The 15771-nt window shown below is 40.5% G+C and overlaps 1 protein-coding gene across 1 annotated transcript in view; it reads right to left on the reverse strand.

Annotated features, from left to right (window-relative positions):
- The window catches only part of RP1 (RP1 axonemal microtubule associated), a 268493-nt gene that overhangs the window by 49538 nt on the left and 203184 nt on the right, over positions 1–15771 (reverse strand). Inside the window, exons 42-44 of the mRNA XM_074944372.1 lie at positions 14931–15017; positions 9562–9694; positions 8031–8182 (exon numbers count right to left, since the gene is read on the reverse strand). Of these exons, the coding sequence (XP_074800473.1) occupies positions 8031–8182; positions 9562–9694; positions 14931–15017 (372 nt within the window). The remainder of the gene's footprint in view (positions 1–8030; positions 8183–9561; positions 9695–14930; positions 15018–15771) is intronic.

The following is a 15771-nucleotide window of genomic DNA, read 5'->3' on the forward strand; positions in this document are numbered from 1 at the left end:
TTTAACCCATTAAACCAGTGAGATCAGTTAGCTAGAAAGAGAATTACTTACATAAATATAAACTAGCCTTACTTTCTGCAGTTTAATTCAATTGGTTTAACTTATTTTACCATGCAGTAATAATAGGAATTTGTTACAAGTAGCTCATTTAATTCTTTTCCATTTTACAGAAGACTGTTCCTCAGTCTTCATTTCTAAAGGTGCATCCTTGTTGCGTCTTTCAAACCATTCTTTTTTCCTCCCACCCAGCTTGCCCAGCATTGCCTTTACTTAGCCAAGTGAGATGAATTCCCTTCTTTCTTTCCATCTAACATTGCTCTAGTTTGCCATCAAAATTTCTGTAACTTCTCCTTCTGCTCCTCTTGATTCCATGTCTTCCAAGGACATATCTGACATAATCCTGTCCTTTCAGAAAACTTCTTGCTCTCTTTATACCTTTCATCTCTTTTTGTTTCACCCTGTCACTAGAACTGAATTTTCTGACAAAACTCTAGCAGGCACGGTTACCTCCTGTCCAGGTTTTCCCATGATTGACCTTTTATTATTTTTTTGAGGAAGACTTCGGAAATCTGTAAATCTTCCTGAGATATTAGAAGTTCTGTTTTTTGTCCCCCCCCCCCCACACACACACAAAGGGTCACCACTGGTTTGCTGAGTCTGTGCCTGGGAGTGGGAGGAAGCATGTCCCACCTCAGAGTGGGGTGGTTGGGGTTGGGCACTGCCTGAGGGGAGGCCAGGGATGAGGAGACTCAGATATTCTCCTCAGGCATGGGTTGATGGGGGGAGGTGAGAATAGCAGACTCATCGATGACTCAGTGGGGAAAGTGAGGCTAGGCCTGGGTGTGCTGGGCCCACTGATGGCTCAGTGCTCTCCCCTCTGTGTGTTGCCATTTTAAATGGTAGAACATGCAGGACGTGTAGAGAACAATCAGCACTGAGCCCCACCCCCCCGCCCTACTAGTCCTAACTTCCCCCCCGCCCCCTATGTCCTAGTTTTTTGACCTTCAGAGATGGCAACCTAACAGGAGTTCTCAATGTATAGGCTCCTGGCAATGCAGAAGGGCCTGGAAACTCTGAAACCCTGGCTTGATGGTTTGAGATGGGGCTTTTCAGGCTTCTAGATTCTCTGCACCACAGCTGGGAGCTTGGCACTGCTAAGTCCCAGCTTGAGCAAGGGCTCTTGGGGCTTCTGGAGTCTCCATTTCACAGTAGGGACTCCCCAGTGCCTGAACACTTCCCAATGCCTGGAGACTCCCCATGGGTAGCTGTCATTAAAATAAAGGGAAGGGTAACCACCTTTCTCGATACAGTGCTACAAAATCCCTCCTAGCCAGAGGCAAAATCCTTTCACCTGTAAAGGGTTAAGAAGCTGAGGTAACCCCACTGGCACCTGACCCAAAATGGCCAATGAGGGGACAAGATTCTTTCAAATCTGGAGGGGGGCGGACAAAGGGTTTGGTCTGTCTATGTGATGCTGTGATGCTTTTGCCGGGAACAGATCAGGAATGCAATCCTTACCACTCCTGTAAGGTTAGTAAGTAATCTAGCTAGAAAATGCTTTAGATTTTCTTTTGTTTCATGGCTTGTAAAATAAGCTGTGCTGGAGGGAATGTATATTCCTGTTTTTGTGTCTTTTTGTAACTTAAGGTTTTGCCTAGAGGGATTCTCTATGTTTTGAATCTGATTACCCTGTAAGGTATTTACCATCCTGATTTTACAGAGGTGATTCTTTTACCTTTTCTTTAATTCAAATTCTTCTTTTAAGAACCTGATTGATTTTTCATTGTTCTTAAGATCCAAGGGTTTGGATCTGTGTTCATCTGTACCAGTTGGTGAGGATTCTTATCAAGCCTTCCCCAGGAAAGGGGGCGTAGGGCTTGGGGGGGAAGGGGGCTATTTTTTAAACTAAAATGACTGCAGTGGACGTGTTATTCCTTGACTTTAGCAAAGCTTTGGACACGGTCTCCCACAGTATTCTTGCCAGCAAGTTAAAGAAGTATGGGCTGGATGAATGGACTATAAGATCGATAGAAAGCTAGCTAGATTGTCGGGCTCAACGGGTAGTGATCAATGGCTCCATGTCTAGTTGGCAGCCGATATCAAGCGGAGTGCCCCAAAGGTTGGTCCTGGGGCCGGTTTTGTTCAATATCTTCATTAATGATCTGGAGGATGGCGTGGATTGCACACTCAGCAAGTTTGCAGATGACACTAAACTGGGAGGAGAGGTAGATACGCTGGAGGGTAGGGATAGGATAAAGAGGGACCTAGACAAATTAGAGGATTGGGCCAAAAGAAATCTGATGAGGTTCAACAAGGACAAGTGCAGAGTCCTGCACTTAGGATGGAAGAATCCCATGCACTGCTATAGACTAGGGACCGAATGGCTAGGTAGCAGTTCTGCAGAAAAGGACCTAGGGGTTACAGTGGACGAGAAGCTGGATATGAGTTAACAGTGTGTCCTTGTTGCCAAGAAGGCCAATGGCATTTTGGGATGTATAAGTAGGAGCATTGCCAGCAGATCGAGGGACGTGATCGTTCCCCTCTATTCGACATTGGTGAGGCCTCATCTGGAGTACTGTGTCCAGTTTTGGGCCCCACGCTACAAGAAGGATGTGGAAAAATTGGAAAGCATCCAGCGGAGGGCAACAAAAATGATTAGGGGGTTGGAACACATGAGTTATGAGGAGAGGCTGAGGGAACTGGGATTGTTTAGTCTGCGGAAAAGAAGAATGAGGGGGGATTTGATAGCTGCTTTCTACTACCTGAAAGGGGGTTCCAAAGAGGATGGATCTAGACTGTTCTCAGTGGTAGCGGATGACAGAAGAAGGAGTAATGGTCTCAAGTTGCAGTGGGGAAGGTTTAGGTTGGATATTAGGAAAAACTTTTTCACTAGGAGGGTGGTGAAACACTGGAATGCGTTACCTAGGGAGGTGGTGGAATCTCCTTCCTTAGATGTTTTTAAGGTCAGGCTTGACAAAGCCCTGGCTGGGATGATTTAGTTGGGGACTGGTCCTGCTTTGAGCAGGGGGTTGGACTAGATGACCTCCTGAGGTCCCTTCCAATGCTGATATTCTATGATTCTGGGGGAAGACATCTCCAAATCGTCTTTTTCCCCGTTCTTTGTTTAAAACGCTTGGTGGTGGCAGCATACTGTTCAAGGACAAGGCAAAGCTTGTACCTTGGAGAAGTTTTTAACCTAAGCTGGTAAGAATAAGCTTTGGGGGTCTTTCATCCAGGTTCCCACATCTGTACCCGAGAGTTCAGAGTGGGGAAGGAACCTTGACAGTAGCCCTGGGGGAGTCCCCCAGAGCTGCAGTCAAGAGCAGTCAACTGGTCTGCTTTGTTTAGAAAAAAAATTGAACCCATACTGTTTATTTTTTAAACTAAAATGACTGGAATGTTCTTTCTGCAGGAAATGTCAACACTCCAAGTTTTAATTCCAAACCAAAACCAAAACTTTTTCTAAATGTCAGAATTTCCTGTGGAGTAGAAATTCCGAGATCCAGTCAGGTTTGCCTTTCACTCCAGCCTCATGCCCTATGTTACTGACATTGTTATTAACCTCTTTTCTTGTAGTATCTTCCCCAGTTCTTTAAAAATCTGCCACTGCCCACTCCCTAATAAAACCTTCCCTTGAATTTGAAATTGAAATTCAGAGCTTGAGGAAAACACTTTGTCTGATCTCTTCAATGACATGTAAATAAGAACATAAGAATGGCAATACTGGGTCAGATCAATGGTCCATCTAGCCCAGAATTCTGTCTTCTGACAGTGGCCAGTGCCAGATGCTTCAGAGGGCAAGAACAAAAGAGGGCAATTATCAAGTGATCCATCCCATCATCCAGTCCTCCTTCTGGCAATCAGAGGTTTAGGGACACACAGAGCATGGGGTTGTGTCCCTGGCTATCTTGGCTAATAGCTATTGATGGACCTATCATCCATGAACTTACCTAATTCTCTTTTGTAGTTGAGGCTCACCTCCAGGCTATGTTGTTGCAAATTCTTATAACCTTTAGGGAGGCAGAAATTCACCCAGGAATTGCTCCAATGCAGGATCTTTCAGCCAGTTTTGTACACTTTATAGTAATTTCATCTAGACCACATTTCCCTAGTTTGCTCATGAGAATGTCATGCGGGACTACGTCAAAAGTCCTACTAAAATTAAGATATATCACATATACTGTTTCCCTTCATTCACTAGTCCAATAAGCCTGTCAAAGAAGAAGTTAGGCTGGTTTGGCATGATTCGTTCTTGACAAATCTAAGCTAGCTATAACATATTTAGTGAAGACTGAAGCAAAATAGGGACTAAGCATCCCAGCTTTCTTGGTGTTGTCGGTTATTCGCTCTCCTTCCCTGCTAAGTAGAGGATCTACACTTTCCTTCATCTTTCTCTTTCTCCTCATGTATTTATAGAACCTCTTCTTATTGCCTTTTATGTCCCTTGCTAGCTGCAACACATTTTGTTCCTTAGCTTTTCTGATTTTGTCCCTTCATACTTACACTATTGTTTTGTACTCAACCTTGGCAATTAGTTTTCACTTTCTGTGGGATTTCTATTTGATGTTCAAGTTGTTAAAGAGCTCATGGTGCAGCAATATTGGCCTATTAGTATTCTTCTTGCCTTTTCTTAGCATCAGGATAGTTTGCTGTTGTGCCTTTAATATTGTCTTTTTGAGAAACTCCCAGCTCTCCTGAACAACTCTTTCACTTGGATTTTCTTCCCCTGGAATCTTACCTGCCAGTTCTCTGAGTTTGTTAAAGTCTGTTTTTTTAAGTCCATTGTCCTTATTTCTGATGCTCTCATGCCTCCTTTTCCTCAGAATAATGAAATCTATCATTTCATATAATTTCATGATCACTTTCACCCAAACTGCCTTCAATAAATTCACAACCAATTTCTCCCTGATAGTCAGAAACAAATATAAAATGGCTGGTCTCCCCCGTCCCGGGTTACTTCCTTTATAAACAAACAAAAAGTTGTCCCCAGTAAATTCCAAGACCTTTACTGGACACTTTGTGTTTTGCCATATTTCTTTTCAAACAGATGTCTGGGTAGTTAAAGTCCACCATTATTCAGTGTTCATGTCGCATTCCCTGTCAGTACCCGGCCTGGGCCAGGGAAGCTAATCATAGAATCATAGACTTTAAGGTCAGAAGGGATCATTAACACACATACATTTAACAGTGGGTTACACTTTCATCTCCTCTTTATTGCAGTGCTTTTTCATATGATCTCCCCAGGTCTTTGTCCTCCAAACTCCAGTAAGTACAGAATCCTGCTGCTTGTCTTCTGACATGTACAAGCTGCGCTTGAGTAAACACCACCATCTGTTCCAAATCCATCTCATGATCCAATTCAAAACTGTCCAAAAAACCAGAACACCACCAGACGCTTTCCTCAGAATACCTTCTAGATCTTGTTTTCACGACTCCCCTCTCTGCTTCTTTCATTGCTTTAAAACTGGCCTTCTTTCTTTTCTTTCATGTAAGATCATCAACCACTGTTATTGCAAGAACCTTCTCCACTGCAGGAAAATTCAATATGGAATAGCCTTCCCATCTCATTGATTCTCCATCTCCTTCAAATCTTAGCCAAAAACATATTTTCTCCCTTGCCTCAAGAAGTTTCTCTCACTCACTGACATTTTTATTTTAACATTGTAATTATTATTAAACTCTATAAAGAGCTTTGCAATGCAGTTTGCATGGAAGATGCAATTCATAGTGCAGGCCCAGTCCTGGGATTTTGAAGGCGGAGGAGAGGAGTCTGGTTCTAGACAGACAGAAGAAGTGGTAAGGGGGATACAGGGACAGAATCTGTGATGGGGGTTGGAGACAGGATTTAAAAAAGAAAAGAACAGCAATTTTAAACTGGATTATGAAATTGATATGGAGTCAGTGGCACTGATGTCATTGGGTATGGTGTCAGAGGAATAGTAGTGCACAGCAGAGATAGGTTCTCAGCATCTCCTCCAAACAGGGACTGTATTTGAATTGTCTTGTTTAGCACTGATTGAAATTAGCACAACATTTCAATTTAGTATGTGTGTTCTTTAAGAAAGTATTTTGTATCTCACATAGCAAATATACTCATATATGATGTGACAGTTGCTATAGTTACAAATACATTTTACTACTAAAAAGCAGATTAAACAGTGAAGTATGTAACCAACAAATATTGTTTGCAAATGAGGGAGGCATTGCTGTCCTGTGGTTGTAATAATCATGTGCAGAACACTTTTCCTGTTAAATTTCCTCATCAATACTCACTTCTCACATGTGAGACATGTCCTTACCTTTATACATGTTCCTTCTCTTCCCTAGCTCTGCCATATCCTCTTTCCTTCTGCTTTTATTTCTCACACATCTTATTCCCTCAGTGTGTCTTCTCATCCATTTCAGTCTCCTAAATTCCTCTTTGATGGACTGCTCTGTGTTCATTTTCACTTCCTCTCCTCTCTTTACCAGTTTTACTCAACTCAGAACTCTTTGCTCTTCTCCCTCTCATAAAAGTATTGAAAAGGTCTCCCACTTACAGAGCAATCACTGGACACTTCTGGAAGTGTCTTCCTTACCAAAGGTAATGTCTTCCAAAGTGCATCTGCTCCAGAGAGTGGAGATGTCAATAAGGCCCTAATCCTGAAAAGACTTCAGCAGCTGCTTAACTTTATACACTGTGAGTAGCCCCACTGTCTATGTTTGTAAATTTGCTCTTCTTCCTCATCAGCAGTATAAACTTGGAGTGACTCTTGATTTTCAGAGCTATGCTGAGGATCTGCGTGTCTCTGGCAGCTGAGAAGAAGACAGCAGCTTCAATTTCAGCTAAGGACACCTAGCCCTGAGACTGGAAGGAGAAGAGCCATTGCCAAATTGACTCACCACTGAGATGACCTTCCGGAAGACACTGTACATTTTATCAGAAATTTCTCAACCTACATGAGTTTGTATGCAAATACTTTCACTTCTCAGTTTTTTAGCTGCAAATGTTAAGATCCTTGCAAATATCTGTCAATTTAATCCAGGCCCAGATGTTACCAATTTCTCTAAAACAAACAGTTTATCACAGTGAAGATGGTAATAGTCTACTCCTCAAAAAAATCCTTAAATTTTGCAAATTTACCTCAGAGGAAATTAGCTAATTTCATTGAGAAATCACATCATTTACCCCTCTGCAAAATTGACTTTTGTAGGGAAAAAGAAATAAAATAGGAAAGATGATTGTTGTCAGAAAATGGACATTTGAGGAAAAAAGTTCTCATTTCTGATATAACTTATACTGATGGTCACATTGATTATTTAGTCACAGGTTTCAAACTGGGAAACACTGTCATGGTTCTGTTTGGGAATTTTTACAACTTTTTTTTCTGCATTCAGTCTTTGTCTTTTGATGGGTGATGTATTTGACCTTCATAAAGAGTTTCATAAAGATTAGGTAATTAACTTTTTCCCTTGGTAACAACCTTTTTTTATATTGTGTTAGTTAAAACATGTTAATATATTTTTCTGACATGATACATTTTCTCAGCATATGCAAGAGCTTAGTGGCCCTAACTCAACCAACACATAACTAACACATTACATTTAAGTGGTTTCTAAATATAGGTTAGCACCTAGTGTAGACATGTTAATTGTTAGAGGAGAATTCTAGCCTCCTTCCTATCGTTCATCTTCAGCTGCTATCATATTTTACTGTGAATCCATTATTTTTAAACTACTTTCTATTACTGACATTGCTCTTAAATTGACATCCGCATTGATCTAAAATATCTGTTCTTAGCTAGTGACTGGAGTTGATTTGCAGCTTCCACTGGCTCAACATAGTATCCTCACTAAGGTTCTTGCTGTGCCTTTAGATTTCTAGAATAGACTATGACAAGTTCCTATATACACCACAGAACTGGTTTATGCCTCAAGCTTGTACTGAATCTTCAGAGAGAAAACAGGGTTTGGAAGATGACAATACCAAAAAAAAAAAAAAAAAAGACGAAAGAAGAGAGAGAGAAATGCATAAAAAAATCCATACTAACCTGACCTCTTTCAAAACTTGTATGTGAGCTAGAATGCCTAAGTTTTCTTTTGCAGGAGTCTCCATTCTCTCCATATATTGTAATAAAGACATCTGCATCAGTTCCTGATGCAGGTAATGTTCCCGTGTGAACACTGACTGAGTAAAGAACTTCTGCCATGAAAAATAAATAAAAGAAAACATGACTAAAAATTCGATGCCAAATAAATAATTAATCTGAAAGAGTACAGGATAAAATGAGTATTAATTGATCCCCTTCATGTACCTACATTTTCCATCCATTTTTAATACATCTTGCTAAATGCTTCTCAATGGCATGTTTCAGTGTTATAAATGGAATGTCAGAGCTCATGTTCATATTCAAAAGAGAAAAAAAATCTTAGTTATTGAAAGCCTGATCCAATGCCCACTGAAGTGAGTTGAAAGCCACTCACTAACTTCAATGGGCTTTGGATGAGGCCTGAGTTCTCTTTATAATAAATACAGAGCTTAATTCCAGTTAGAACTTGCTCACTGCAGCAACATTTTATGAAAGCAATATAAAAGATTGACAATGAAAATACCCCCTCTTCGTTCTTGGTCAGCTGCATTCAATTTTAACCTGTCAGGTAGTTAACTACAACTACAACTAATTTGGTCTGGGGAAGTGGCTTAATTATTTACATCGATGTGTATTAATATCATTCACTACAGACAGTAATCATCATCTGGCATGATTTTTCCTTAACAGCATGACAAGAACATTTTTTATCCAAGGTTGCGATAACTCTGTGTAGAACTAAATGCTGTAATATACTCCCAACATCTAATTCTACATACAGTCCAGCTTTGAACTGGAAGGGAAAGGAAACAGCTTTTAATGTTTGGATGAAGTTGACTTTTGAATATAATGTTTAGTGAATTAGACTTTTTTTCTGGTAAATATTGTATAAAATACATCTAAAGCAAAGGAAGATCTTATCAGAGTTTTAAAATCACGTTCATATTAAATTTTATATGTGTATTCCTGTTCCTACAGCATAGCAATTAGATGACAACACAATACAAATATTGAGGCACTTCTCTGGTTTGGCCTGAATTTCAGCCTTTTTTTTTTGTTAAATATAAAGCCACTGATCTTTTCTTTGTCTGTAAAATTTTAAGTCATCACTTTACCATGCATTTTAAAATACATGAGCCAGGTCCCTCGTTGGTATAAGTTGGCACAAGTTGGCACAGTTCTAATGATTTCAGCGGAATTGCACCAGTTTGTCCCTCTATATTTTGAGGTGTTCAAATTGACATTTGATGTAGTGGAAACATTAAATACATTTGCTATTTGCCTTAAAGAGGAAAGCAGTTAAACATTTTTAAGCCCTCTTAGGCTTTGTTAAAGATCCAACATTTCACACAAGTGCCTTAACCAAGGATGTCAAAAGCAACTGGGAATGACTTTTCTAAAATGTTTTATAGTCTTTCCCATCATCATGTTTATTGTAGTTGATTTACTTTAGAAAAGACTTTTTTGCTTGTTTCTTAGTTCAGCAGCATACCCCTGAGCGGTGCCTTATCTGGTCTGACTGCCGCTAGCTCTGTCACGGTCTCTGACCCATCTTCTTTAAAGAGCCACTGGTCTGCACTGTAAAAGCCCAGTTCTTGCTTAGTGTCCAGGTCTTTCAGCCGAAGCTGCAGACAGAAGGAGAAACAATCATATTTTTTATGAAATATTTTCTTATTCCCCTCCCAACAAAAATTGACATTTCTGACACTCATTTAAAATAATATAATAGTTTCATATATAAATAATGCCTGATTTAGCATGCGGAGGAACAACTATTGCAAGGCCCAGATCCTGTAACTGGGTGCTCCCAAGTGAGCTCTTTAATGGGGCTTCATACAGACATAAAGACCCTCTGAGTGAATCCAGCTGAAGGATCAGGGCCTAAATCCATATGCTGGTCACTGCTGAACCAGAATTTTGAGTGTCTGTGTAAAGCTACAGCAGGCCTATCTGTATATACATATTTGCCCAGAGGTATTAGGGATGATGTTTATTTACCACTAACTCTTTTATTGTGCTTTTCATCAATAGGTCTCAAAGTGCTTCACAATGTTTAATATATTTATCCTCACAACACCCCGTGAGGTAGGGAGGTATTAATATCCCTATTATGATTCAACATATTTTTGTGTTAACTGTTTATATTTCCTTCTGCTTTTGGTTTGTTTGATGCTTGATGCTGACATTGCATATACCATAGCTGGGATTTTCAAAGGCGTTTATGGGAATTAGGTGTCCAACCTCCTTTGAAAGTTATTAGGATTTTCTATGGGAAATGGGCATGTAAGGGCTCATGTCTACACTACAAGGGTTTATCTACTCTGAGGCCATGTCTATACTACAAACTTTGATTGATGCAAGTTACATTGTCATAAAACTGCCACAGTTAGTTTATTGCTTGTGTGTGTGCATACTTGGCTCCCTTGTGTCAGTGCTGAGCATACTCACCAGGAATGATAGCATCAATGCACAGTATGGTGCACCATGGGTAGGTATCCCAGTGTGCAACATGCTACCGTCCAGCGCACCGTCTTTCAGGAAGTTCTGGCAATGCATGGTGAGGTAGAAACAAACCATGCAGGGCTGACTGGGGTCAACTTCCCAGAGTGCCCTGTCTTCATCCCATAATGTCATCTATATCCATAATTTTTGCACCTTTTTAAACCCACAAACCCATGCAGCCCTCCTTGCAGTCCACCATCTCTGACAGAAGCATGGAGCCTGCACAGCTCTGCACTATTGTCATGCGCATTGTAACCATGGGATGCATGATCCTCCAGTATTTGCAGAGCCACAAGAAGAACCAGATGAGTGGGGGACATGATGATACCTTGGAGAACAGATTAATGAAGGACATAGCGAGAACCAATTTCAGAGCTGTTGGTGGCATTCTTGGAGCAGCTGCAGATGGTAAAGTGCCGCTTCTAGGCCTGAGAAATGAGCATTGACTGATGGGATCACATTGTAATACAGGCTTCGGATAATGAGCAGTGGCTGCAGAACTTTGGGATCTGCAAGGCCACATTCCTGGATCTATTTGCCAAGCTTGCCCCAGCCCTCCAGAGCATGGACAGCAAAATGAGAGCTGCACTGGCAGCAGAGAAGAGAGTGGTGATTGCACTGTGGAAACTTGCAATGCTGGATTGTTACTGGTCAGTGGGAAACCATTTTGGAGATAGAAAATTCACTGTGGGGGGCATTGTCATGCAAGTATGTAGGGGCACGAATCATCTTCTGCTACACAGGACTTTGATTCTCAGCAATGTGCAGGACATTGTGGATGGATTTGCAGCAGTGGGGTTCCCAAAATGTGGTGGAGCAATAGATGGCAAGTATACCCCTATTTTGGCACCAGACCACCTTGTCACAATGTACATTAAGCGTTGGTGGATCACTGAAGATGCTTCACCAATATCAATGTTGGCTGATCAGGGAAGGTGCATGCTGCTTGCATGTTTAAAACCACAGAACTATTCAAGAAGTTGCAGATTTCTTACCTGCCCAGCAGATTACGATTGGCAATGTATGTTGAAATGCCAGTAGTGATTCTGGGGCACCCACCCTACTCCTTTTTCCCCTGGCTCATGAAACTCTACACCAGCCACCTCAACAGCACCAAAGAAAGATTCAGCTGTTGGCTCAGCAGGTGTAGAATGGCAGTTGAATGGACATTTGGTAAACTGAAGAGACACTGGAGTAGTTGACTCAGAACATTGGATCTCAGTGGCAAAAACATCCCAATGATTATAGCTGCCTGCTGCATCCTGCATAATGTCTGTGAAGCAAAGGGGGCAAAAGTTGCTGCCGGGGTAGAGGATGGAGATGGAACAGCTGTCCTCTGAGTTTGAACAGCCAGACAAAAGGCTAGTAGAAAAGCTCAATGCAGAGCTATGCAGCTCAGGGCGGCTTTGAAATAGCACTTTAACAGTGAACCACAGTAACATGTTGTGGTGTACTGCACTCTACCTGCTCCTGATGTTTTGGAACCTATTAGGAATGGTGTTGTGCTTGGTGTACAGCTATGAATATAACAGTGTTAAGGCATCTATTAATTTTGCGATGCTTGCTGTACATTTATGATTATTACACTAGGTTCTCATTGATCTTTTGAGTTGTGTCCTAACAAAGTGGGTTCTTTAAGAACTGCTAAGCACTCTGCAGCATCTGTTGTGAACTAATAAAGATGACTTATTTTTCAAATAATAGAATTTTATTCGGTAGCAAAACCAGTGCAAAGAAAAATCTGTTCAATTTAAAAGCAAATACATTTAAAACTTAATAAATTAATGGAACAAAACTTACCATGAGGAAAGAACATTCATGTCCATTTTACCTATACATACACAACCATGGATTTCATAGAGCAGTGTATGTGAAACTGTGCTTGTCCTTAATATCCCCTGAGACGGAGTGGTAGGGCTAGGGATGTGGCCCAAATATCATGTGGAATGTTGCAGTGGGGTGTAGAAAGGTGCTGTAATGAAGTTCTCCATGGACTGCAAAGAGAGGTGAGCCCATGATTATTGAATCTGTTGGTCCACAAGAGTCTGCAGCATCTGTGTTTGCTGCTGAGAAGCTCCATTATGTCCTGGTGCATCTTCCTCTCCTTTTCCTTCTGGGACTTTCTCCTGTCCACTCTTTCCTTCTCCAGTCTGTCTGCAATGTTCATCCTCCAGGCCCCTTGCTCGCCATCTAATGCAGCCTTGGCTTGCAGGATCTCATGGAAAATGTCCTTCCAAGTCCTCTTCTTTCTCCTTCTGATCTGGGTCAGGCATCCTTTCTCCTGCATCTCCAGTGAAATCTGGCTATAGATGTCCATGTTTCTATGGCTTGTCTATAGCTATGCTTCCACAGCCTCTTCTTTCCATAGGCCTAGGAAATCCAATATCTCCTGCTTACTCCAAGCTGGAGTGCATCCAGAGTGTGTAGCTGGCATAGTTAGCTGGGCAGTCGCACATAACAATGGAGAGTTACTGGTTGTGCTCACCAAACTGGACAATCACGAAAACGCAATCATCAAAAAGACAATCATCAAAAATTCGCAGGGTTTAAAAGGGGACAGGAGCCTTCTGATCTCTGTGACCCCTGGGCAGTGAAGTTCACAATTATGACCAGGAGGGTTCAGTGTCAGGCATTGTGGGATAGCTGCTGTTAGGGCTGACATAAGTAACACTGTCTGCACTTGCTCTGCATCGACCTCAATACATCAATCATGACTCTATGCCACTTGGGAAGGTGGTGTTACTTAATTGCTGTAACGGGGCACTTACATCAGTGGGAGACAAATTTAAGTGTAAATACATGTACAGCTAGGTTAACACAAGGAATTTTATGTCGACCTAACTTTGTAGTACAGACCAGGCCTGGGACACTCAGGAAAATTAATCTAAATTAATTAAGGTGTGAATTTAAAGTGGATTATTTAAACTGCTTTAAACCCCTGTGTGAACACTCTCATTCAGAATTGAAGTGGCCTTAATTCAGTTTACTTTAACCACTTCCAAAATGCCAATGCTCTTTAATGAAAACTGGGCACTTAACTCTTTTAACTTCTTTGAAAAACGCATCTTATTGCTTTGGCAGTAAATACTATAGTAAAGGTTATGTAGGGCCCTAATCATAATCTGACATTTTCAGTTGTTCATATCTTTATTTTTTTCCCTTTAAGTAGAAATTATCCATGTTTGGTCTTAGCCTGAAAGTGAAAATTTTGTAAAAATTTTGTAAAAGTGTTTGAAGAAAATCCATTTTGCCCATTTCTGAGTTTTTGAAGAGAAAAAAAGTATTTTACACTAATTTTTTAAAAACACACTCTTTGACTCCAAACACAAAATGAAAAATAGCTATTGGCTAGCATATAAAAATATAGCTCCATCCACGTGCATACAAACTTTTCTCTAAGGTTCAGAGTTACAACACAAGGTACAAAACTAGCATCTACAGAGCTCCAGAAATTATTTCTTAAGCTTTAAGCATTCCACAGCATGAATTTCTTTGTGTAGAAACTTTAAATGCAAGATATTAAAGTTCTCTACACAGAAACCTTCAGCCTTAAAGATCTTAAGTGACTAAGGACTGTAGGTATACATTTCTTTTTGTAGAGTAGCTGGAATGCGGATCATCAAGTACATACCAAACTTTATGTACTGGGGTCCTTAAGCATTTAAAAGGCCCCAAAGCTGAAGAATTCCATGTGGCTAAGTTTATGCCCTGAAGTCCCAAACTGTTAAGTGTCTTCATTCTGCAAGGTGCTCCACGTCCATTAATGTCAAGCATTCAGAAACGTGCAGGCTCAAGCTCAAGGAGAGAGAAGACATTGTCCCGCAGTCCCATTTCCATTTCGAGTACATAACAGTTAGCTAGCCATGAGAGAATTGACTGGATTTTCTTTTAGGAAGTTTAAAAACTAAAACTGTTGCCACTTGTGCACCTACTGCCCTGAATAGAGGTTGATTTATACATGGCCTTGAATGCTTTCCTGAATCGGGGCCACTGTGAATCAGCAGAAGTCAGTCACTCTTTTCATGCAGGACCCTCTATACCTGCTAAAAGTATGCTTCATTAGAAAATATTGCTCCCCCCACTACATAGTGGATTTTGTGATATGCACTAAATATAGGACTCAGCAAATATCAATTAATTTAACATATTCTGTCAGAAATTGCATATTATGGGCAAAACTCCCATTGACTTTAATGGGGCCAGAATTTCACCTTCTATTTCTGACACATGCTAATAAATAATATTGTTGCATTACAAAGAAGTGCTCTACATTGTATAAGGTAATGTACTTCCAAAAGATATTTTTCTATTGTTATTATGCATGGTGCATCCAGGTCAAATGTAATTTATGTGAAATACCTTGTGAAGTTTAATTCCTCTTTCTAAATGTGGGCCAGATAACATGAAGGAAACTTTTGTTACATCACCAATATCATCAACAGTCAACTGTGAAATAATAATAAAAAAAAGTTAACTGAAGCATAAACACCTTACACAATAATTTTGATGGCACAAGGCAAATCTTTTTGGATTTTGTTTTGTTTTGTTTCTCTTAACTTGTTTGGAAAGATGAGTGAAGAAAGGAGAATGCTGAGCAAGGAGTTTGCAAAAAGAAAAGGAGTACTTGTGGCACCTTAGAGACTAACCAATTTATTTGAGCATGAGCTGTAGCCCACGAAAGCTCATGCTCAAATAAATTGGTTAGTTTCTAAGGTGCCACAAGTACTCCTTTTCTTTTTGCGAATACAGACTAACACGGCTGCTACTCTGAAACCGAGCAAGGAGTTGTGAATGTTAAGGTGAATAAACCCCAATGCTAAATCAGAAAATGAATCTGAACTCATACAGTACAGTATATATCTCCCACAAAAAAAGTTGTTAACTTTAAGTTAAAGCATGTAGGCTACACAGCCCACCCCAAACTGTAAAAAGCAAGGAAATTACAACTAAGCCATTCAACTATCCAGCTACGTTCCATTTATCATTTCCTTTTCTCAACCTTAGTTACCTCCATTCCCCTGCTCACAGGCCACAGATCTCCATCCTCGACCTGAGCAACCAACAGGCACCCTTGAACTCTGACCATGTTTATTGGTTATATTTCCAGATGTTTTCATGATCTGGATAGGGTTGGTGGTGGCTTCCATAAATTACTTTGTATATAATTGTGTAGTAGTTTTGTACTGGTGTGAGTAAATAA

The sequence above is a fragment of the Natator depressus genome, chromosome 2 (genome assembly GCF_965152275.1).
Source record: "Natator depressus isolate rNatDep1 chromosome 2, rNatDep2.hap1, whole genome shotgun sequence".
In the NCBI taxonomy this organism is placed as follows: domain Eukaryota; kingdom Metazoa; phylum Chordata; order Testudines; family Cheloniidae; genus Natator; species Natator depressus.